Raw genomic sequence first — 23,769 nt, forward strand, 5'->3', positions numbered from 1 at the left:
CAGTTAAGAGTTTGCTCATAAATGGGAACTTCTGCCAGTCAGAATGTGCTTTAAGGACATCTTTACACTGAGAGTGAAAACATTGTTCTTCTCCCTCTCTGCAGATGCACCAATTGCAGACTTAGTGGACCTGGCCAAAGGGTTCTTCAAATCTCAGTGGAAAAGTGTGTCGTATCCACCTGGAAGAATTATATGCACACAAATACCACCCTGCTTTTTGGTCTGCTCAGATCATGGATGAGCAACCCAAAAGTGCTTTTTAGGATCAGCTGTTGACTTCCATTCCACACACTTCTGATTCTACAGTGTAAACAGAGTTTCTGGCTGGAGCTAGCATCTCCTGAGGGATGGCTCCACAGCTCCACTGAGCAGCCTGGAGTGTGCAGTGGAGGGGACATATGGCCCTTCAACTGTCTCTCCAGCTGATCTGGGCTCTGGTGCCTACCTCAGCCATGCTGAATACAGCATCGATCGTTCTACTGTATTTGCTGAACCTTCCAAAACTGCACTTGACAGATAAAGCAGTGTCCAAATTGTGCTTCAGGAAAGGCAGTGTTTCAGTAAGGAACAAAGAGTTTCCCACTGATGAGTCTGTGAAGACCATAAAAGGCTTTGCTAGATTTCAGGATCAAAGGTGCCAGGGAAGACATTTTGTAGTCAGTTAATCAGATGTAAGTTCCTGGTCCCTGATAGCACTTCAATTATCTCAGTAATGGGTTTAGATGATTGGGGTAAATCCCTTCTACCGTCTTCATAGGTAAGGGTTTGATTTGTTCCTATAGGGTGCTCATACTTCCTATGAATTACTTCCAAGGAAACCTTGCAGTGGTCAATGAGCAACAGGGAAGAAAAATTCCTTGGTCACACGCTCATTCCCATAGCTCTGGCCTGGAGTTGGGCAGGAAGGGCAGGACTGGGGTGGATGTGCTCATTTCGCAGCCATGGAGATTCTTCCTCTAGATCTCATTCTACTCTGTCTTGCACTGCTGAATAGGCTTACACCAGTTATGAAACTGGTTCACCATATTTGGATTATGCGCAGTCCCCACTTTTGCATCCAGCTGAAGATGGTTCCCCTCCAGGATCTGTCCCAGTGGCTCTTCAGTGCCACTGCCTCTGAGTTCCTTAACTGAGTTATTTAAGTGCAGCTGCGTAAATGCAGTTGTTCCAGCTAAGGAAGTTAGTTCAGTGAGCAATAAATCCCCAGGGGTCCCCCTGCCTCCCTCCTGGTATTGAGAGTGCATCCAACTGTGCTCTTTCTAGACTGCCTTCATTGCAATGGTTTTCAGGGACTGATTCAGGTGGCCTGGCTGAGACACGTCCTGCAGCAGGAGATAACTCCTGCCATCCATGGCTTGCTATTCTGCTCTGACTCTGGAGGGAGAGTCTGGCCAAGTAGCTGTGATGCATCTTCAGTGCAGTTCCTGAAGCTGGTGGGAGGATTCCATCCTCTTATTGATGCTGTGAGTTAGGGAGCTGCACGTGAGTGGCTCAGACAGATCATTGCAGGTCCACTCAGGTAACAAGAGGTGGAACAGGGCTGCAGGATGTAGCATTTCGAGCCAACACAATCACAGAAAAGGGCCCAGCGCACAGTAAGCATGGTTACATGGGTGCCAGTATACAGGACACAGTCATATGTGGCATTTTCATAGGGGTTTCATAGAAAACCTCAAGAGTTACTTATGCTGCAAATGGAGCCTGGGGGAAATATCATGTACATCAGGCCTGTTCCTGCAGTTATCCCTAGACCTCTGCATTTGTCCACTGCCAGAGTCAGGATGGACATTTGGTTTGACCCAGTACAGTTGCTTTTCTGCTTCTGCTGTTTGGAGGCAAGGTGGGTTTGAAGAGCCAACAGAGAGAGGCAGCAAGCTGAGTCCTGGGTCAGTCCCTGTGGTCTGCACCAGACTGGCTCAGCAGCTCTGGGATACCCCTTAAAGCCCAGATCTGCAGTGACAAATAGTGCAAAAAGGACAAATTCCTTTGGCAAGTTAATGCTCTGAGGTCAGATTGCACTTGCCATTGGGCACATGGCTCTTCAAAAAAAGGTATTTTTTGAGTGTTCGGTGTAAGGAGACTTTTTTAGTCTCGAGCCTATGTCACCACAGCCATCCAGGAAGCCCTAGTAAGTTTATTTTGTAGAGCAGGACAGTGTTTCCACGTTGCTGGTTTGGCTGGTGAAAGCATCTTCTGTTTGCAGAGGGAGAAGATGAGGTTTGGAGCCAAGCCTGTGGCGGCTCAGCTTGGATGAACAATTCCCAGGAGTGCATTTACTTTGGTAATTGAGCCTGGAATAGTTCAGCCCTGAGCTACAAGGTTAGGAAAACAACTCTGCAATCTTTAAGTCATCAGTGTGATTCTCCTGTGGCTTTAGAGAGCTTCCCTGCTACCCAGGGAAGGATGGCTGAGTCAAAACCAGGGAAATGGTCATGGCTCTTCTTGGCAAGAAATCATGTATCAAGTGGGCAATACAAGCTGCTGAGCAGCAGTCTGAGGTCTTGACCCTTCAGACCCACATAGAGATGCTGCTCACAGAAGAGTCCTACTGCCTTCTCCTGCTTCCACACTTCCATGCTTCTGTGAGGTGGGAGCAGGTCACCTGTTTAAAAACACAAGATTCTTCACCCCCTAATATCATGTCTGCAGACTGTAACTACACCGGTGGGGCAGCAAAGCTGCCCAGGGTACAGGGCAAATCCCTGTGGCATTGACAGCATCTCCCAACTCAGATCTGCATGTGTTTAAATATCCTCGGTGACCTGAAGTTGTGTGTCAGAGTAGCTCATTGTCTCATTTTAAATGGTGTCCCGATGCACGAAGCCATTCCTATACCTCTGGCTCTCCAGAGGACCAACAGGGTGATGAGCTTTGGACCAGTGAGTTGCTTTAGCAATCCAAATAAAAACGAAGGTTGGGACCTCATTCGTATGAAGCGGATCCAGCTCTAGTTACCATGACACCATGACAATCAACTTGTTTACTGCTTCAAGGTACAGTCTAAACATTCTTGGCATGTCATTTGCATAGCAATATCCAGAATGCTTTGTGTCACTCTACTGTATTCGGGCTCTGCAAACCCATTGAAAGGTTTCTTTACATGTATGCTTAACTAAAGAGAAAGAAAGGAAGAGAAAGAAGAAGAGTGTTTCACTTTTTGTAGGATATTTCATCCAAAGTGTAACCTAAACTGTGTGTAAAATTAAACATAAGAGCTGGATATATGTCCCCCATATATTCTGGGGAAATGGGTAGGGGGGTAGTTATCAAACAGAGGGTGGTAAACAACCTAAGAAAATCTAGGGCTTGCTCTGGCAGAGTATTTAAGCAGGTGCTTAAGTTTAAACAGGTGATTGACTGAAATTTGGGAAAGAAAAGTAGAAATACATGGAGAAGTGAGAAAGGATAGATGGGTAGAAGAAGAGCTAACAGTCACGACAGGGATTCAGCTCGGCTGACCGAGCTGGCAGCGATGCAGAAGGACCAGGACGGGTGTGTAGGGTGAAGGCGGTGGTGGCTGGGAGGAGCTGGTGAGTCGGTGCACGGAGAGCTGTGCCGGGATGCCGTGTACAGGGAAGCCAGCCTGGCGGTGAGTGATGCACCCGGCTAGCAAGTTGTACAAATTCATGTGGGTGCCCTGCACTGAGTGAAGCTCTGCTTGCTCACCGCTGCTGGCAACCTGAGTGTTGTCTTCAACAGTTGTGCAAGCAGGGCTGAGAGTGAAACAGAGCCCCAGAAGGTCTCTGGAAGGATGGGGCCTGGGGATAAGACAGAAAGTGGTAGAATTGTGAATGATGGGAGAAAATGGCCAAGGGATGTAAAGACGGAGATGGGGTCAACGAGGGAGATGGGGATATCACCAGTCAGTGTAGGGACAGGGAGGCTGGAAGCCCTGGAGCTGATGCTAAGCAGATGTGCAGGAGCAAAGCAGGCTTTTGAGGTGCTGGAGCAGCTGGGATCTGGGTCAAGAGAGATTAAATCAGCTCTGAATGGGGCCAGGGTAGGATTCAGATGAGCCACAAACAGTGTCAGGACCATTTCACTGCAGTCACAGGCACCTAGGTAGAAAGCATGAGGTCCAGCAGGTTTGACAGTGGCAACTCTCCAGCTGCCTTGTCTTCTCCTCGCGCTCATAACACAGCTAGGCTCAGGGGCTGCTCACGCTTAAGAGAGCATCTTGATGCCCAGGAATTAAGGACAGGAGTTTCCCACGTCATCCCCCTAGTACAGTGTAGTGTCCTCCCAGCTCGGGTACCTAAGAAAACTCAGATTTGCCATGGTAGCATGGAAAATAAACATCTTTTGTAGACTCTGTGAACCTCTGAGACTCTGGTCGACTTGGTGCTCTTTTTCTCTGCTCATTTTCTCTGGAGGAAAGAATTTCCAGTAAGGCATGTTAACATTTCTGTGTCTGCTATAATAAATGATCCTGCAATCCCTTATACTGCTCATAGCTGAGACCACGAGAGTAGACTCAGGAGAAAATCCACATCAGATATGGACAGCTTGCTCAGCAGGACAGCCTTTACAGATCAGGCATTTCTGTGGCTACCTCCAGGCTCTAACAATACCTCCAGATCACATACGTCCAGCAGGCAGGCAGCAATTCATGCCAAGCACGAGCTGGAAAGCTGCGTCTCCAATAAAATAGGTATATCTGAGGTAGGGTTATTTTTCTTTCTCAGCTTTAAGTAGTGAGAAGACGCTCAGGTACAGAATTTCAGTGTGTCTCCTGCCTCAGGATTCAGTGCAGCGGTCAGAGCATTCTTGGCACCAACACCTAAAATAACAAAGAGCACAAATCCCTCTGAAGCCGATGTGGACAAAACACTGATCCATTACTTTGGGGTGGGGTGGGATTGCTGCCATGTATCCCGCCCATCAAAATAGAGAAACCTGCAAATCCTAGAAGAAACTAGAGCTAAGATAAGATTCAAACACGTCCAGTATGCTGTGCTGCAATAGATCATTATAAGCTAAACAAACAAACAAAATAAAAAAAGGAGAGTTATTAATAGAGTTTTAAAATATAAAAAAGATGTGCCTCGGAACTTAAGTTAACTTAAGTTCCAAGCCCAGTTTATAACATGGTTATTTTATCTGATAAACTACGCAAGCAAAAATCAGTGGTAAACACCAAGGGTGAAATATCGATCTAGTGAGATACCTACCCTCTTCAGTTGCTGCCCATGGTTATTTACTGGGCTATTCGCACTCCTTACTAAAAACTCAACTCCTCGCTTGCATATGTAACATCCATAACAAGCCTTGGTGGCTTTTCCAGCATTGAGAAACAAATACCTGCAGGCACCAGCACAGAATCCGATCTGAATATTGCTCTGCAGCGAAGCAGCGTGATCAGATGGTGTGCTCTGTCCCCCTTCACGCAAGGCAGGCTTTTGTGAGCATGGAGTGGAGATGACCCAAGTCTGCAAAACGACAGAGTGAATTTCTCCAGCGCAACCTTGGAAAAGGTTTGGGACACCCTTCCCAGATCAGACATATGCCCATCAGCTTCTGCAGCCTCATCGTCCCAGTTGTCACTGCTACTAGAAACCATTCCAGACGAGGACCCTTCTGACACTTTGGTATGTAGAATAGAATAGAATAGACTTTACCTCCTCCTGTGCAGTTATCAAGAAGTGGACACCAGTAAAGAGACAGTTCTGGTCTGAAGGAGTCTTGTCTAGTGTGAAGGACAGAGAGCAGACTGAATGAGATGGCTCCCAGGCACGTATTTGTGGCACTCTTCAGGTAACGAATTCAGTCCCTGTACCTCCGCTGCACCGCCTGGCCCGTGGAGATGTTTTCTCCTCAGACTTGCTGATTCCAGCAGATTTCTGATGGGTTTGTATTATTCTAAGTGCAAAATGAATATGGCTTTAAAGAAAACCCAAACAACACACAATCATACATTTTACCATATGTCTGCTTGATTCTTCTGAGCTGCCTTGCGCACTACAAGCCACCCAAACACCCGCAGGCACAGCTTGCAGGTCTTTGTGGATCATCTGGTATTCTCTGGTATTTACCAGAGCATTGACGGGAAAGGGGTTTCTTAAGAAAAACAAGCATGATCCAAGACGCTGCACAGTTTTGTAGCCTACCCAGGCCAGGATCGGTCAAGTAGAGGCAGTTAGCACATCCCCCCCCCCCACCCCAGGATATTTAAATCTTTTTAAATCCAGCTACATCCAGATGTATTTGCACCGGCAGTCACAGCTGCCATGTATCTTCTCCAGCAACCTGGCTGCACCTATCATCTCTCCTTGTACTTCAGGTGTAAATTCTCCTGTCAAGAACCATTTCATGTGTCTGGATGTGTGCCTGCTGCTGTTTCAGATGTGCTGTGTCATCCTCGCCGGACTGGCAGAAAGGACCTACCTGCAGCAGACACAGGTCTTTCTGGAGCAGCAGCTGGAGGCCAGTCCAGACCAGATACTCCCACCCAAGATCTGAAATATCAGTACACATCTATGTTTAAGCATGGGAGCCACCACCCATCTGGCTGCAAAGTGCCTAAAATAATGTATTCATAGTCTGTGACTGATGCCAGTACTTTTTAATAATTGGAAAGCTGAGGCTGAGGAAGAGAACGGACACATCTGACAGGAGCCACTGTCCCCAAGGCACGTTTTGGGTCCATCCTGAGATTCTTTTGACGCGTGTTTCCAATTTGGTCTATATAGACCAATAATACATATATGATGGAAATCTACTCTTTTCAATGCGTCCTTTGCTGGGAACAGGCCTAACAGAAATTCTCAAGAGGGAAAAGGGAAATTTGAGAAAAATTGCAGCAGAATGAGAAAGGGGATATAGCAAACTTAAGAATGAAGATTTTTTTTCCCCTGTTTATGATCATTGCTACTACTTCTTTTAGTTTTTTGGGGGGTTGTTTTTAATTTTTTAAAAAAATCTATACATACTAGTGTATATATGGGTTATATAGTGTATAGGGTGTACAGGGTAGTTCCAGCGTAGCTATCTGCCCAGCGGCGGGCAGTCACTCCTGTCTGGCTACAGCCACATTAAGCAACAGGCCCAGCCATTTGCTGTCATCATCAGTGTCAGTATCCTAGGAGATCTCCTGATCTTGCATAATTACATCCTGGTAAATGAGTACTTTGTGTTCATAGCAAAACCACTTTCAAAATTAATGTAATTGAGAGATAGCTACAGTTGATGTACCTGTCCTCAAATCATTCGGAATATCATACAAAAACATTTTATTTGGAGTCTTTAGTTAACACCTACCTATATTTTAAAGTAATCACATTCACAGACAAAATCATATCGTCATTACAGAATCAAATTTCATTGCCTCTCTCAGGAACTTAGGGATTAAAAATGAAGCCTTGTTATCCCAGTAAATTCATAGGTAGGATTCATTCCAAGTAAACAAGAGTGAAAGAAACACCCGGCTACCCCTGCTGTGACACTATTTCGAAGCAAAACCAGTCCATTTACTCCAAACATTATTCCAGATCCATGGGGCCAGCTCAGAGACCAACACAGTGCAAATACATTAGCTGCAGATAAACTGAATTATGAAATTCCCATGTTAATAATATTAGTTTTGTGGCTAAGAGCCGCAACACTTAAAATACCGATACATGCTTTCAGCTGTAAATCCATTTGATGCAGCCTTTGTGTGGAATGAAATAAGGTCTACAGATAAAAATCAAAATCACATAAATATAAAAGCCAGATAAGGCAAATTAATATTATGAACGCTGTAAGTACATGGGTATGTAGTGTTGAAAAGATTCTTCATTCCAAACCTTTGTTTTTTCCAGGTATTTATCATTTCTCATATTCATATTTTGTCCCTGGATTGGTGAAGGGAGGGTAGCTGCGTATGTGATGGGCTGGGGTGTGGGAAAATACATGTGATGGGATGGGGTGTGGGAGCTCCGAACACCAGCATCGTCTTCTGTCCTTCTTCCCTTGCCAGCATAGCCACCTCTGCTCTGGGACACGGTCTTCAAAGCCTCAATAGCATTCAAAGAGTCTCCTCTCTGCATGCCATGGCAGAAATAATGCAACTTCTAGATAGAAATACGGTCAAAAAAGTATATACTGGAAAATATTCGGACTCTCTTTGTGGATTTGCAAATGTGGTTCCCATCACAATCAGGAGAGACTGGGCATTTTAGATGCTAAAATGCTTAAGTAACTTTCAGAAACCTGCCGTCAAAATGGCTAGAGACAGAAAGTTGAAAATTGGCGTGTTATGACATTCGCTTTAGCAGAGGTGCCCACGCTCTTCCCACAGCAAAATGACTTTAATTTGCCCAACGCCAGAGTCCTTGAAAATGACACTCTGAGCATTTGCCGTAATGATTTCTCACTAAATTAGAAAAATGCCCAACTAAGGAGGGATTATCTCTGCATGTGGATGTGGCATAATGACTGTCAAGTGCACTGAGAGCCCCACTGGGCTTTGCAAGGTACACAGGGTCTGCAGCGGAGGCCAGCCTGTGTCGGAGAATATTAATACTGTCTTGTTGGGGGCATCCATTGTGATACTCTACTGCTGCTCAGACAAAATTATACCATACAGGGGAATTCTCTTTGCTACTTTACATATATGAGGTACATTTTAGGGCCGAGGATTAGCCCTAAATTGTCTGACTGACAAACTCAGTCCATAAGGCACACAGGCACATGTGTGCACACACTCCCCATAAAGCGTGTGCCCACGGGGACAGCATCACTGCAAGATTCCGCCTCGCAGCCCACAGCCGCTGTGCCTCAGTGAGGATGCGCTGGTGAAACTTGCACCCACACGCCCAGAAAGTCTCCTAGCTGCTCCCCAGAAGGACCCCAGCAGCTCCAGTCCCACAGGACAAAGTGTGTTTGTCCCCCAGGTGCCTGCATGCTGCTGCCCAGGTTTCATGGTGGGTGAGGAGCGGGCTGGGTGGGCAGTGCTACTGCCTCACCATCCCTATCACAAGTGGGAAAAACTGTCCCCAGTTGCCCCCGCTTAGCCCCAAAAAAAGAGTATGGGGAGACACATTTTTTTTTTTTGTATCAGTGCTTATGCCATGAAGGGCTAGAGAGATGGTGGGAATGTGCTGGCAGACAACCATGTCGAGGGTTTCAACACAACTGCCACAATAGCGCTTCAATAGTGGCGCTCAAATGCCCAGCGTTAGTGTTCCTCACATCCCACTGCCAGCCAACTGGCTCAATCCCATGCCACTGAACAGGCACAAGGAGCACACACACGCCTCTACGGATGCTCGTTGACTTCAGTGCCAGGACCCTGTTTAGGAGAATGCCAGACCCCTCGGAAAACCCACATTAAGCTGTTTCTGTCTCTCTATTTTGCAATGACTTTTCAAAACAAATCTGGTAAATGTGGGCAGGAAGGGAGGCGAGCGCTGGAGAGGCTGCAGGGCCCTGCTGAGCCAATTAGTCCACTGAGGGGTCTTTCTGCTGAGTCAATTAGTCCACTGAGGGGTCTTTCCTGTTGGAATTGGGCCACTGGGTAAGGAAAGACACATAGGGAACATTATGGGGCCAAGCACCAAGTGAGAGAGCCTGACTCCTGTAGCAAGATCAGGTTTTGATTCCTCATCTGCCAAGTCTATCCCCAACAGCCATGGGAAAAGGAGCCAGAAAGAAGCTGCCCACAGTGTCCTAACCACTAGCTTGCCCAGCCATCTCATCTCAGCCAGGTGACGTGGGGAGCCAACAGAGAAGGAAGCAAGGAGGGAGAAGCCAGAGGTCTAAGGGTCCCAGGAGGCAGTGGGGGAAGGCAGGAACCCAAGGAGAGGAGTATCCCAAACATTTTGTCCCCATGTCCCAAACTTAATGGTGTGGCACTTGCCTAATATCACCAAGCCCTTGCCATCTTCCAGCCAGGGGGAACACAAATCAGGACAGTCACAGCAGGGCATGGGTATTGCCTACACTGCCACATCTCTGTGGTCCCCCACACCTCACTCCATCCTGGGGTGTCCTGAGGGGTCCACAGTGCCCTGTGGTCTGCAGGGCCATGCTCTCTGCTCACCTGTGGGACAGAGCTGCAGGAGCCTGTAGGTCACCTGGCCCCACAGCTATGCAAATAGCTGCAGGGACCTGAGGAGGGCAGAGCGTGACATGTTTGGTTTATGGACAGGACTTGGGGCTGTGCCAGCAGTGGCAATTTTATCAGCTCTGCCTTCACCCTCGGTGCCCGGGGATCCCGAACTCACAGCTCCCCACACCGAGCTTGGCTCTGCGTGGACCTTCTCCACGCAGATTTTCTGGGATGGTCGACATCTCCGTTCCTGGTTTTCCCAGTGGCCTCGGTTATTTCGGACCTGCTCCGGGATGAAAAGCAGGTCCCATCCCGGTGCGGGCAGGGGCGGATGGCAGCCCAGTGGCCCAAGCACATTCCCCAAGCTGCCGGGCATGAAACCCGCCGGGACAGCCAGTGCAGTGTCCGGCCCCGCGGGGAGACCCGGGGCACCGGCTGCGGGTGCAGGGACCGCGGCTCCCGGCCACAGGAGAACGCGTCCCTGTGAGTCCGTGGGGAGCGGGGGTCCCCGCACAAAGGAATTTTCCCTGCGCAAACGGAGCGGTGACGGCATCGCGGGACTCCGGGGGTCCCGCACCCTTGGCGGGGGCAGATGGCCGTCCAGCACCACCACGTTTGTCACCCCCGGGGCTGCGGGACCTGCCGGCTGCTTTTCCGCCGGGGTTCTCCGCCGAGAAACCGCGCGTAAAAACGGGCGTTTCGCTTCCCCACGGCAAAGAGCTGTCGGGAGGCTGCGAGGCCGGAGCGGGGCTGCCGGAGCCCGGTGGTCGTGCAGGCGGGAGCCCCAGCAGGACCGATACCGGCACCGGCAGGCTAACGGGAGGCCGGGTCCATCCTTCCCCTGTACCGGCGGCGGGCACCTGGAGAGAGGAGCCGATCCCAGCCGCCAGCCGGGTATTTGTATTCGCCTATAGCCGTACGTATAGGTGTGTGCAAATAATGTCTGTCGCTCTCTCCCGCAAACTTGCGAGCGGGAAGGGAGGCGTGATAGGAAGGGAAAGGTGTTCAGCCGAGCCGGACCCCAGCCCGACCTTTGGCTTCACGGCGAGGACCGAGAGAGCGGAGACAGCCCCGGGACACGGGGCAGGGGTCCCCCGCGCCCCGTACCTTCAGCGTGGCCAGGAGAAAGGAAGAGTCCCTGTCATCCGCGCTCGCCGGGGCGGGAGAGTCCCGGTGCCGGGCTGCGACGGAGAGGGATGGAGAGCGACGGTGCTCCCGCCGCACGCCATCGGACACCGAGCGGCTGCTTTCTACGTGAAGGAAAGGAAATAAGCCACCAACGAGTTTTTATTGTTACCATCATCATTGTTATCATCGCCATCGTCGTTTCCTTGCACATAAATAAATAAATAAATATCTCCCGGGGGAGGGAGGGAACGGAACGGTACAACCACAGCTGCGCGCCCGGCAGCGACGAAGTCAAAACAAAACCGCGAACAATTTTGGAAAGAAAAGGGAAAAAGAAAAAAAGAAAAAGATAATAACACAAACCGCCCCCGACCCTCCCCGTCCGCCCTCTTTCGGGCACCGCCGAGTTAGCGGAGGGAGCCCCGGGACAGCATCCCTGCAGGTGGCCCGCACCGCCCGCCGCCGCGCAGCATCCGCGCCTGTCTCGGTGCGGGGGGAGCTCTACGAGAAGCCTCCCCGGCCCGGGTCTGCGCCTGCGGGGAGACAAGTGAGACAGCACTACCGGGGGACGCCTGGGGTCCTAAGGAGCAATTTATTTACAACAGGGCGCGCAGACACCCGCCCCCACGGGCCGGGGGTCTAGAAAGGCGAGGAAGTCCTTCGTAAATTACACAGATTATACAAAACGGTATAAAATCCTTCGGCTGCATGTCAGCACTGGAGCAGGCAGGACTCCCCCTCCTGCACTCGCCACAGTTCCTGGGGAGCCGGGGTAGGCGTGCGGGGGGCTAGGGGGTGACTGCGAGGCCTCTGTCGTCCTTCCCCGAGGAGGACGGAGACATGCGCAAGTCCTCGTCGTCTTCTGAGCACTTGGTGGTGGAAAGGGAAGAGCATTTGCAGCTGTGGCCGCCCCCCCCGCCCCGGTGGGAACTGCTTTTGCCTTCTTTCTTGTGCTTGACCCGTCGGTTCTGGAACCAGATCTTCACCTGCTTCTCGGAGAGGTTCAGGTAGGTGGCGATCTCGATTCGCCGCAGCCGGGAGAGGTACATGTTGGAGGCGAACTCCCTCTCCAGCTCCAGGAGCTGCGTGCTGGTGAAGGCGGTGCGCATCCGCTTGCTGCTGGGCAGCTGGCTGGACGTGCTGTCTGCGGAGCAGAGCACACCGTCAGGACCTGCCGGACTCGCCGCCGCACCCCCCGCAGCGCAGGTCCTTTCTGAGCTCCCCCCGCCGCCCCGCCGCCGGCTCTGCGGGGCCGCAAACCCTCCCTCCCCCGGGGGGACGGTGAGCCAGCAAGCGGCGGCCGGGCTGTAGCCCGAGCTCACGGGGTGCCGTGGCCGCCTCCCCCGGTCCCCACCGTCTGGGTCGGAGTCTCGGCGGGCAGCAGGGCGGCTGTGCATCCCCCGGGGGCGCCGGCAGAGAGAGATGCCGGGACTCCCCGTCCAGCCTGCGGGCGCGGGGCAGGGGCTCCCCCCCCCATGTACCTTCGACAGGGTCCTGTCCCTCCCGGGGACCCCCATCCCCTCCCCGTTAGCATGCGGGCGTGCACCCACCCCCGCTCCCCACGTGTGCCCCCCTTACCCACGGAGATGCAGTGGAACTGCCGGGGGTCGGGCAGCGGGTAGGCACCCTGGTAGAGCGCCGGTGCGTGCCCGACGCTGACGGCGGAGACGGAGTGCTGCTGGCGGGCCAGGGGCGAGTGGCAGTACTGGGAGCCGAAGGCGGGGAAGGAGGCCTTGATAAGGGGGATGGCAGGCGGCGGCGGGTGCAGCTGGGAGGCGGTGACACAGAGCGGGCAGACGCAGAGCAGCCCGGCCTTGCGAGCGTGGCAGGCGCCGGCCGGCAGCCCGGGCAAGGGGTGCGAAGGGTGGACGGCGTAAGGGAAGAGCGGCGGCGGCGGGCTGGCCTCCCCCTTCTTCTCGCCCGCCTCCCGCAGCACCAGCGAGTCCACCAGGAAGGAGCGCGGCATGGCCCCGCGCAGCGCCCCGCGCAGCGCCCGCGCAGCGCCGCTGGCCAGCCCGAGTGGTGCTGAACGGCGCCCGCCCGCCCGCCTTAAATAGCGCCCGCGCCATGTGATGGCGGCGCCAGGGCGCTCAATAGCCTTTCTGTGCCTCTTCTCTTGGCATTCACGCCGCACGCTCCCTCATTATTTCCCTTGTTAACTAAATGAACTGCATAATGTACTCTATTCTTGTCGACCCCACCCACGCCGTAGCAGGCGGCCTCTCCCCTCCTCTCCCTTTGGCGGGGTTATTTTCTCATTCTCTCGCGATTTAATATTCTTTTCTTTCTCTTTATCGCTCTCCTTCGCTTTCAGCCCAGCTTTCGGCCCGCTCCCCCTTGTTTATTTTGCCGGCTGCAGCCGTGCTCTCCACCGGCGCCAGCTTCCCCTGCCAGCCCCCCGGCGCCTTTCCCACCTGTGGCACCAGGTCGCCCGCCCCCACCCCAGCCCCGCCGGTCCCCCTCTCTCCCCTCGCCGCCGGGCTGCTTCGTCCCCGTTACCGCGCCCGCCGCCGTTCCCAGACCCGCGTCTTTGTTCCCAGCCCGGTGCCGAGACCTGCCGCTCATCGCTGTCGCCGCCGTCGGGCGAGAACCCCGGCCACCGAGATGTGCCAGCCGGCGGCTCCGCCGGCAAGCACAACTCCCCGTCCCCTGCCTGGGCGTGGGTGCCTGGGCACGGATAACGGCCACGGAGCTCCACAAGCAGCGCGGGCGTGCGGGTGTAGGAACCCCGACACAGAGATACCGGTCCGTGTCGGCGGCACCCACGGCGAGCGCCTAAGCGGAGGGAGAAGAGGCGCTCGGCAAACTCCGCACTCTTTATATCTGTCTCCTCTGCCCAGTTTTAGCATTGACACCCGCCATCGCACCGTCGCACCGTCCCCGCCGTCGCACTGTCCCCATCCCCGCACTGCCGCGCACAAGCGCGCCGGGAAATCCCCGGGGCTGCGGGGACCGACTGGGAAACGGCTTCTTTCTGCCGGAGGATGAGATTTAGCTTAAACGCACCGGCGGTGTCCGGATTTCTTAGCACAGGATCTGCAAAAGTTCCAGCGGGGTCTAAAGCGAATTTCTACGCCTTCACCTGGGCTAACGCGCACCGGCGCTTCCCCGCGCAGCGGAACGGCGTCTGTGCAGGGGCTCTCGGCGTTTGGCACCCTGCAGTTCGTTCATTTTGTAGGTCAATAAAGAATGCTAGCAAATAAGAAAATAAAAAAGATAATCGGGATACATTTTCTTCCCCGAACTTCCCGTTTAACGTACGGGGGAAAAAAAGACAAACGCACCCGCCGACTCCTATCAAATGTGGGGAGGTTTCTCCCTACAGTAATCTGCCCGCCTCAAAAACAAATGGATTTTTTCAAATGAAGGGAAGGAAAAGGCTTGGAAGCAGTGTAACCCTGTGTCTCTGGCTTGTACAGAGACTGTTCTTGCATGCAGTCGCGTCGGTCACTGAAATCTATGGGTGTTTTCCAGAGATACGGTTGATGCCCGAGCCTAGAAATATATGTATGTGCACAAACAAATGGTGAAAAATGCAGAACGAACAAAACCAAATGCAGTAAAAACTTAGTCCCGCAATGATTTAAAAAGGATTTCCAAGTGTCCTCCCCCTCAAAGCGCTAATGAGGTTTGGATTTTTTTTTGTTTGTTTTGTTTTTAAGGAACTGGTAATTTAAAGCATTTTCCCCTGGAGCTGGCGCCCGGGAAGGGGCATCTCTTCCCGCTGAGAAGTGGCCAGTCACCGAAGGGGGGGTGATTGAGCCTCAACCCGAGGGATTCCTGCTGCCCAGGGGCTGAACCCCAGGGCTCCGAGCCGCAGGGAGGCAAAGGGTTAACAGCTCCTGAATGCACACCAAGCCCAAAGCTACTGGGAAAGAATATCCAAAAAAATAACCAGTTTTTTTTTCCAGCCGCTGGACCTTATTGAATGTCATTGAAGAAAGTTTTGAATGCCAGATAAAGAGAGGCGAATTAAAGTGTGTGACAGCAGAGGATAAGCAAACACAAAGAGAACTCTGTCACACTTTGGGCAAAATCCGTGGGCTTTTTACCAAGCCTCTTCGCTATGATTGAATTAAGTAATAGGAAAACATTTTCTTTCAGTTTAGAGCCATTAGACAAAAACTTCAAAGCGAATAACACTTTTTAATGTGCAGCCCAACAATGGAATCTGTTTTGTGCTGAAATGTTTAAATGGTTTGTTGTGCAACCGTGGGCTGAAATAACCCAGACTGCAGCAAAATAGCATCCTTCAGGACGTTTTATGAGCGCTTGAAACTAGCACAGATCTTTAATCCTAGCGCTTTAAACGAGCTTTCCCTGCCTTTTTCGCCTCCTGCCGCCCCATTTTTAAATTTTTTTTATTTTTTATTTTTTTTTAATATGGGAAATTCGCCTCGTATTTTTGCCATCTCGAAGCGACGGCCGCTAAATGAAAACGGCGCCGGGAGCGGGGGAAAGAAACTCGCCGAGGGGGTACGCGCTGCAGGCGGCTCGGGGGGGGCGCGGGGAGGTGCCCCTCACCGGGGCTGCGGGGCGGCCCCCGCCGGGAGCTGCCTCTGCCCCGCTCCGCCGCACGCCGCCGGGCTGCCCCAGCCCCGCGGGGGATCCTGCCGGGACAGAGTCCCCGGCGCCTCCGGGAAGGGTCGGGTCTTGGGCTCCGGCGGGAGGGAAACGCCGGGTGGTGAATGCTACCTCCCGCCCTCGCTGTCACACGCCCAGGGAGAAGGCGGTAAGGAGAGGGAGGCATTAGGGTGCGCATCAGCTGGGGGTACCCTCAGTGAAGCGAGGGTCAGGTACCATTGTGGGGGATGAAGGAGAGAGAGGGCAAAAGCACTAGCACTGACTGAGGCATGTCTTCCCCCCGGGAGCTGTGGGGTCTATGGCACTGCTGCCTGCGAAGAGAGAAGGTGTCACACTGCCACTGCCTGGGGACAGCTGTATGGGCATTGGCTGGAAAGAGGTCCCTCATCCTTTTGAGGGACCAGCCGTTGCCTTTTGTGATGAGGCCCTCGCTCTCCGGGGTAGCTGCCATTAATATCTGGGGGTGGGAGGTGACACACACCATCAATCCCTTAGGAGAGCATGAAGAGGTGCATTAGTTTGGGGGCGGGTGGGGGGGAGAGGTGAGGGTGGGATCCTGCTGGAGTGGGATGGAATCACTATTTCCACGGAGACCATGACCTTGGTAACTAAGAAGGTCTCATGATTTGTGGGGGACTGTAATATTCCCCAGCCTAGCCTGAAAAATGATTTTCTAATGGCAAACAACAAAATGTAAATCAAAGTCACACACCATGTGGTGGATTGCCCAAAGAATCTGCTTTTTTATGTTGGATAAACACATACACGAGCAAGCCCATAAGGTACCTGTGCGCCACTTTAATTGATTTGTCCACCGAGCGAATCTAGTTTACTTGCGTAACCAGAAACATATTTTTAAAAGATCACTGCTTTATCAGCAAAATTGAATTTTGTGGCTGTTGTACTTTCCTCATTGGCCTCTTGCTTCAATGAACAGGACTAACTGCATGAACAGATATCCGAAACATGTTATTTTTGGCTCCTGACTCACACTGTGCTCTGTACAGAATGAATGTTTTCTTACGGACTGATCTTGCACACTGACATAACAGTGCCTGCGTGACCAGCTGGTTTTGCAGTATTTATTTCCACAGCACCTTAGAGGAGAGGTAGAGCAAGCTCCGTTCTGCTGATGGACAACCAGGGTGAAGTGATGAAGGCTGGTGTATTTCTGGGACCAGCAGAAGACAATGTTTGTGGAGTGCTTGTGTCACTCTATGTACTATGAAGTTCAGTGTCTGAAAACCACAGTGTATATTTTTTGCACTGACTTGGGTCAAATGCTGGAAGTGTTTGGCACTCTCAAAGCCAGGGCTCAGGGAAGGTAAGCAGTCAGTGAGATGGTGAGAAGAACACAGGTATTGAGTATCTGCAAAAAAAAAAAAATATCACTTTTTATCATTTGCTCAGTGGTCTACTTTGCACTGTCTGTGAATACAGTCAGAGGAGGAGAAATAAAACCCAATCTAAACACAGGCCACATCACATCAGACCAGTAGCCCATCTACAGCCTTATCTTCTCTCCAGCAGTGGCCATAGTGGAAACCTGAGGAAGTCTATGAGAAAAGGACAAGCGTAGGTTGATCCTTCCCTGGTTTACTCCTGGCCTCCAGTGATCCATAATGCAAGAAATTCCAGAAATGTAGGTTATATGTTTGTGTTTAATTGCAGTTATTCCAAAATAAAGGCAAAACCACGGCTTTCTTTGTCATCAAGTTGCCCTATGTTTTCCTTCAGCTCTTGTCTTATCTATCAATTCCTCCCAAATTTATTGTACAAATTTGTTAGCCTGCCAGCAATGGCCTTCACCAGGCAGCCCTGCTGCTTTTCCATCATGGTTCATCCACTTTCATCTAGTTTCCATCACAAGCTATCAAGGCAATAATTAATCTATACCAGTAAAACGTGCCACAGGAGGACCAAATCAAAGCTGCTTGTTTCCAGGAACTGTCTTTTTTTCCTTCGATCACTTTCAACAGACGATATCTAGGGTAGAGATTTGCCATTTAGTTTTTCTTCAGGTCCATTACTTGCTAACAGGGTGCATCTATAAGGGAGTCCTGCAATCACCTTCCAAGATGACCGTTTGCAAGCTCTGTTTCCCCTCTGTGGTTTGACCTTTCACTCAACAGGAGGTGTCAAAGATGTAATTGGACAGAAATGGTGAAAAAGTAACAGAAAAAGTAGGAACACGTAAAACACAATTTAAAATAGATATTTTCTTTTATAGACAGACTGCATTTCAAATTGAAGGTGACCTTGTAAGACAAAGGACACACAGGACAGAGAAGTCCTTGAGAGTAATGAAGACAAGGAATTGCAAAAAGGAGCTGGATGTGAGTTCTGCAAATCTGTTTAAATTATTAAATCATTAGAGATATGGTTCTTCAACCACAGAATCCACCCTCTTTCCCAGCCATTTTTGATTGTCGTCTTACTCTTTTCTCCAAATTTCTCACCTTTATGTATGCTGAGTCCTTTACAAACTGAAAGTTTTTGAGGTTGTCAGTCTTCTCTTTGAGAACATCCAAGGTGAAATTCTGTCTTCTCATACGGTAAGAGACTATACCATATCTGTCATTCCTATGAAGCGTTTGAACAGTTTTCTGCAGCCTGATCAACTTCTTTGTAGTTTTAATCACATTCATGCGGCAAGTACTCAACAAACCATATTGATCTGTAGCACGTGTACTTGAGATAATGCATACACTGGTTTCAGTGTTGATTTCTCATCCCCCGCCTGGTAGATTTGGAGGGTTCTGCAGTGATCATGGTTATTGCTGAATGAGACACCTGGTTACTGCATTCTGTGATGGAAGAGAGACAAATAAAGGTTTGTGCATAGGTACATTAGAGTCACTGTTAAAGATCTTCCTTCAACTTTTCGTAAGTGAAGTTGTACAGCAAGCTGATATGAAAAAGCAGAATTTCACTAAGTCATCTTAAAAAGAATAGCAGAGGTGAAGATCTTGGAGTCAATAAAGGCACTCAAGATTAAACTCTCTGCTTGAAAGAATATTAGGACTTTAATTTCCCAGACAGAGTTTCCCTAACACGCGGGAGACATTTCCTACAGAGTTTTGCAATGCCGCTACTCAGCCACATGCAGAAACACACCATGAGCATTGTTAAAGGAGGAGTAGGGTGAATGGAGCAGGGTGGTTTTGCTTTGGATCAATGGCTGGTAGGTTGTGCATGGAGAGTGGCAAGGGATGGGAGGAAAGAGGGAGGCTTGCTTGCCTGCAGCAGGGCTTCCTGGCCATTGCTGGTGGCGTAGAGACAGAGCCTCAAAGCTGCAGATGAGAACTGTGTAGCTTGGTTCCTCCTTTGATGTTGGCGAATGCATGTTCCTCAAGTGTTTATCACACATGAATGTGAAATGATTATCTTAGATGTTTATTCAGCTTGTGTAAAGCAGACCGCACCAAGGCATGTTAATTCTTTTAACTTGCCAGTCCTGGCAGTAGGCTGAGAAGAGGAACACTCTGAACTGACAAAATAATTTTCTTCTTTTTATTATATTTTAAAGACTTAAAAAGCCCTTTTGAATACAGTAGACTATTCAGAACATATTAGGTTACATGTGTTTGTGGCTGCATATCTGGATATGAACTTGTATATTATATTATTAAATATATCAATCTATATATCAAGTGTATAGGATGGGAGTGTACAGCCATACACAACCATATAGTAGCAATTTTATAGAAATCATTTCCTGGAAGCTGAGCACAGTCATTTCTTGACCTCCTTATGTTTGCATGGAAATCTTACAGTACACAGCAGAATATTTTTTAGAGATGCAAAACAAGCATTAGTTAACAAAAGCACCCATGTGGATATTCAAGTCAGTGTATGACAAACGTATGTGATGGCACTGCATTTTTTTTTCTTGTGTATTTCAAATGCAAGTAAAGCCTGTGAACCTCATTCTTCCGCTTCATTGTTTTTGTAAGTAAAATGACCCAACACATACAAAGTTTGCATTTGTAGTTGTTATAGTCCATCCTGGGGTAGTAAAGAGACCTAGGAAGTTTCCTACTCAAAACATGAACTTCACAAATCTGACTTGTGCTTCACACCCTTTTAGCTGTTAGATCTTCAACTTCCACATTTGGAGAGTGGTGTCAAAGACTCTCCTGTCCTGTGACCCCAAGTACCTGGTGTGCAGCATCACAGCTGAGCTACTACTGGGGATGTGCATGAGCGAGGAGGCTCAAAGTGCCTCTTGAAGGAACCCACTTCTTGGCTTTAGTCTAATGCCCCAGTCCCTCCCATCATGGGCTAAGGTGGTTACCTCCATCGTGCTTCCAGAGATACTGTTGGGATCACATGATCCCAAACAGAGCTGTCTTATGTTTTGGGAAGATAACCTAAAGCTGTGTGCTCTGATAGCTCTATGAAAGACATTATCCCAAGCTATCTTTATGCCAGTGAAGTTCAATGGGAAGACAGCACACCCCAAAATACAAGTTGGATATCATGGACTTCTGGAGTCCCACAGAGTTTGTCAGAGCCCTGAACTTCAACTCTTGCAGTTTGTGGGAAATACCTGCCTATGAAAGGACAAATTTGCAAGATGTCTAGAATTTCTTAAAGAACAGTCCAGTACTTTTTGAACGTTTGAAGAACACACACAGTAGCCAATGCCCTCTAGCATTGTGTGGAGGGTGAGATACACCAGGTTTCTTTCCATACGTGAGATGATACTTTTGTGACAGTATAAATGCTTACTGGCAGCCATTCAAAATATTCTTTGTCCCCCTGTAAGAAATGGAATAATCTTAGTCAAACTTTATTCTCCTTGTAGTGCTACTGTAGGTACATAAACTCCTCTCAGTGTGTTGCCTTCCACTGTACCTATTACAGACATACCGGGAACGTGCTGTTTTAAGAGGAGGGAGTCTGCGTAAGAGCTGGCCACCTTTGACTCCCTTTGTAGTCAGTGGGGAGAAACAGATACCTGCAGGGAGGTTTTCATCTGGCTTACTTCATAAGTCCTTAAAATGAAATAAATCCCACCAGAAGTGCCTGTCTGGTGCTGCAGAGAATCCCTAAATCCCTAACCCAGACGCATGTGTCGAGGTGAAGCCCACTTGTGCTGTTGCTCTGTACTGCTCTGTCTCAACTGTTGCCTTTTCTCATGGATGGAGGCTGAAACTCTTTGGAGCGTGAACTCTCCAGAAGCCATGGTGTTGCACAGCGTTGTAGCCAGGAGCAGGCTGTGAGGAGCACCTCTACTCCATGGCTTCTCCCACTTTTGACTTCTACACTTGAATCGTTGCTCTTCTGATACCTCTGGCAGCTTGTATAGCTGAGGTCAGAGCCCTTTAACTCCACTTCTGACACAGAGTATGGAAACTAGAACGTTATGTGTTAAAAAATGTGTCCCGGGAGACTGCAGTGATTCATTAGATCTTAACCAGACATTCCCCTTTACTCTGTATTTCATAAATTTTCCCTTCAGTTTTCCAACTTCACTCTTTCTTTGGATGGTCTCCTTACTTTTCCTCCACTTCTTCAGAGTGACTATAATTTTCTCCATCACCATCTTCACTCTCTGTCTTTGTTGCCTTGTCTTCAGCCAGATCGCTATCTCAGTAAATGGAGTAATTCTTCTAATAACTTTTCCTGTAGAAGTGTAAGAGAAGAGGTCTGAGTCTGGCTGAATGAAGGGTTCCAATTAGCCCCACCAAAAGATCAAACTAGGAGGGAGGACAAACTAGGAGGAATGATAGTATCTTCTCCAAATTTTTCACATCGCCCAGACACATGACTAGGGAAAAAAAAAAAAAAAGAATATGCCATAAAAGGACAGCATTTTTTCTGCCGCAGATTAGGAGACTACTTTCTTGATCACAGATTGAAATGGTAAATTAATCTTGCCATAAAGAACAGGCTGGGGGAAAATCAGTGTTGTAATCAAGTGAGACGAGGAGAGAAAATTCAGAAATTTATCCAGATGTCAGGAGACTAATTGTGCCCAGAGACGAATAAATACTTCAACCCAATCTTCAGCACAAATTGAAAAAAACTCAGCAGTTGCACAAACCATCCCTTTTTCTTCCTGAGAGATTTCAACCAAACTTCCAGTTGTTCTTTTTTCATACCCAAGCTTGGATCAAATATTGAAATAATTTATTTCATGGTTAAAAACAGCTGGAAAGGGACTGGAAGCAGGGAGGGTGTCAGAACCCTCCACACTCAGGCTGGCCTTTGCTGTGTTCACTTAATGTGTGCTCAACAGCACCTAGGAGGTCTTTGCTAGATAGTATCCTGGCCAGGTCGCTTAAGGAAAAGCAGGGGACTCTCTGTAGGTGGAACGTAGCTATTATGGCAGTGTCTGAAGGGTAAAACTAAGGCCAATACATGTCCTCCAGCTGTTTTGTCATTAAAATAGCCACAGCTCAAACATCTTGGCAAATGCTCACCAATGTTGTCATCACATGGCACCCTCCCCTGCCACCCCTGGGCCTGGCAGGAGGGATGCAGTGCAGAGCCCTCTCTGCAGCCTTGCTGGTACCCACAAAGACTCTTCAGCACTGGCGAAGGCAGAGCAAGGAAAAGTGGCAGTAAACATCCTACCTGTGTTTTCAGTTTTGTCCCCTTTAACAGATGAGCTGTCCTACAGCAAGAAAAATAGACTGGAGCACATCTGTCACAAATTTCTGTCTTATTCCTCCAGTGGGCACTCACTGTCTTTCATTTAATCAAATCCCTTCCTTTCCAGCAGTATAATCAACCTCCTGTCAGGAAAGATCCTCCTCCCTTCAGAAGGGATGGGAGTTTTTTTACCACCGATGGCCTTAAAACTACATCTTCCGTTTTGGAGCTGAGACAGTGCAGGAAGGCTCTAGAGCCCAATTCACTTTGCTGTTCTGGGCAGGATCCTGCAGCATCTCTCAGTATAGGAAGCACCTTGCTCTTAAGTAAAGGTCACAGCACTTTGGAGGAGTTTGTGTCCAGCCTGGGTACGGCTGGGCTTCTCTCTTTGGTGCAGCAGTCATTTTGGTAGCTGTAGCTCACAAGTCTTGGCCTTACCATCATCCTCTTCACGAAGCTGCAGTGGCCTCTCTTCCATTTGCCCGGGGTACTTGCCTGGGCTGATCTGTTTTAGGATACCAGCTTTTTCATCTGCTGGTCCATCTGCGCTTTGGTCAGAGTGCTATTTTTGGTCTAGGGAAGCTCGGCTTCTCTCAGCAGAGATAACAACCAAATCATCTGCAACCCTGAGTGCTTCCACAGGGAGAAAGCAATCCTACAGCCCTCCCTTATTTTAGACATTTTGGGGCAGCTAATTTTAGGCTTGATTACTAATCATTTTGCTTGCACATACCTTTTGGCTTTACTATGGTACTTAATGTGAAAAGCTACTTTAACATACAGGATTAGCAGAACTTCCATGAGGCACAGCTGTTCAGCATCCCATTAGGTACTGTTCATGGCTTTTATAATTTTTTATACACACACAGAGATAGAGAGGCAGAGAGTGAATACAAATACGTGTCTCTGCAAAGCTTCAGGACTCATTTCTCACAGGCTTTGGGGCTTAGGTTCTGCTTCCCAGGCGTGTCAGGACTGGAGAGGACCTGCAGGTGAATCCAGCTGCAGGCTGTCACTCCCCTGGACAGGGGACATGGCCTCCTGGGGCTCTGGAACCCACGTTGTCCCTGCTCCAGGGCCACCACTCCTGCTTCTGCACAGCCCGGGGTGGCTGGGTTAGCCATCCTTTTGCAAGCTCATCAAAGTTTTAAAAGCAAGAGGAAGTATCTGACAGGTTTACCCTGTGTTATTTAAGCAATAGATTCATCAGGGCAGAGATGTGTTTCTTAGGGGAAATGAAAAAGGGTCAGGAAGGAAGAGGACAGCACTATCATAAGGAGGTGCAAGTGCAGGCCTTCTGCTGTCCTGTGCCATGCTGTTGCATGAGAGAGTGGACTGGTTGTTCACTTCCCTGGTGGGGTGGGTGACCCAGCAGAAACACATTTTTCTGAAGGATCTGACTGTCCCCTTTTTGGAAACATGAG

General features: G+C 49.6%; 1 protein-coding gene across 1 annotated transcript; it reads right to left on the reverse strand.

Moving 5' to 3' along the window:
* Window positions 1-11,946: 11,946 nt before the first annotated feature.
* On the reverse strand, window positions 11,947-13,124 carry GSX1 (GS homeobox 1). Its single transcript, XM_074572957.1, has 2 exons — window positions 12,737-13,124; window positions 11,947-12,302 (listed from the first exon to the last, which is right to left on the reverse strand). The coding sequence occupies exons 1-2, from the start codon at window positions 13,122-13,124 to the stop codon at window positions 11,947-11,949; spliced, it is 744 nt and encodes a 247-aa protein (XP_074429058.1).
* Between the last annotated feature and the right edge of the window lie 10,645 nt (window positions 13,125-23,769).

Source organism: Larus michahellis, chromosome 1, assembly GCF_964199755.1.
Source record: "Larus michahellis chromosome 1, bLarMic1.1, whole genome shotgun sequence".
NCBI classification, from domain to species: Eukaryota; Metazoa; Chordata; class Aves; order Charadriiformes; family Laridae; genus Larus; species Larus michahellis.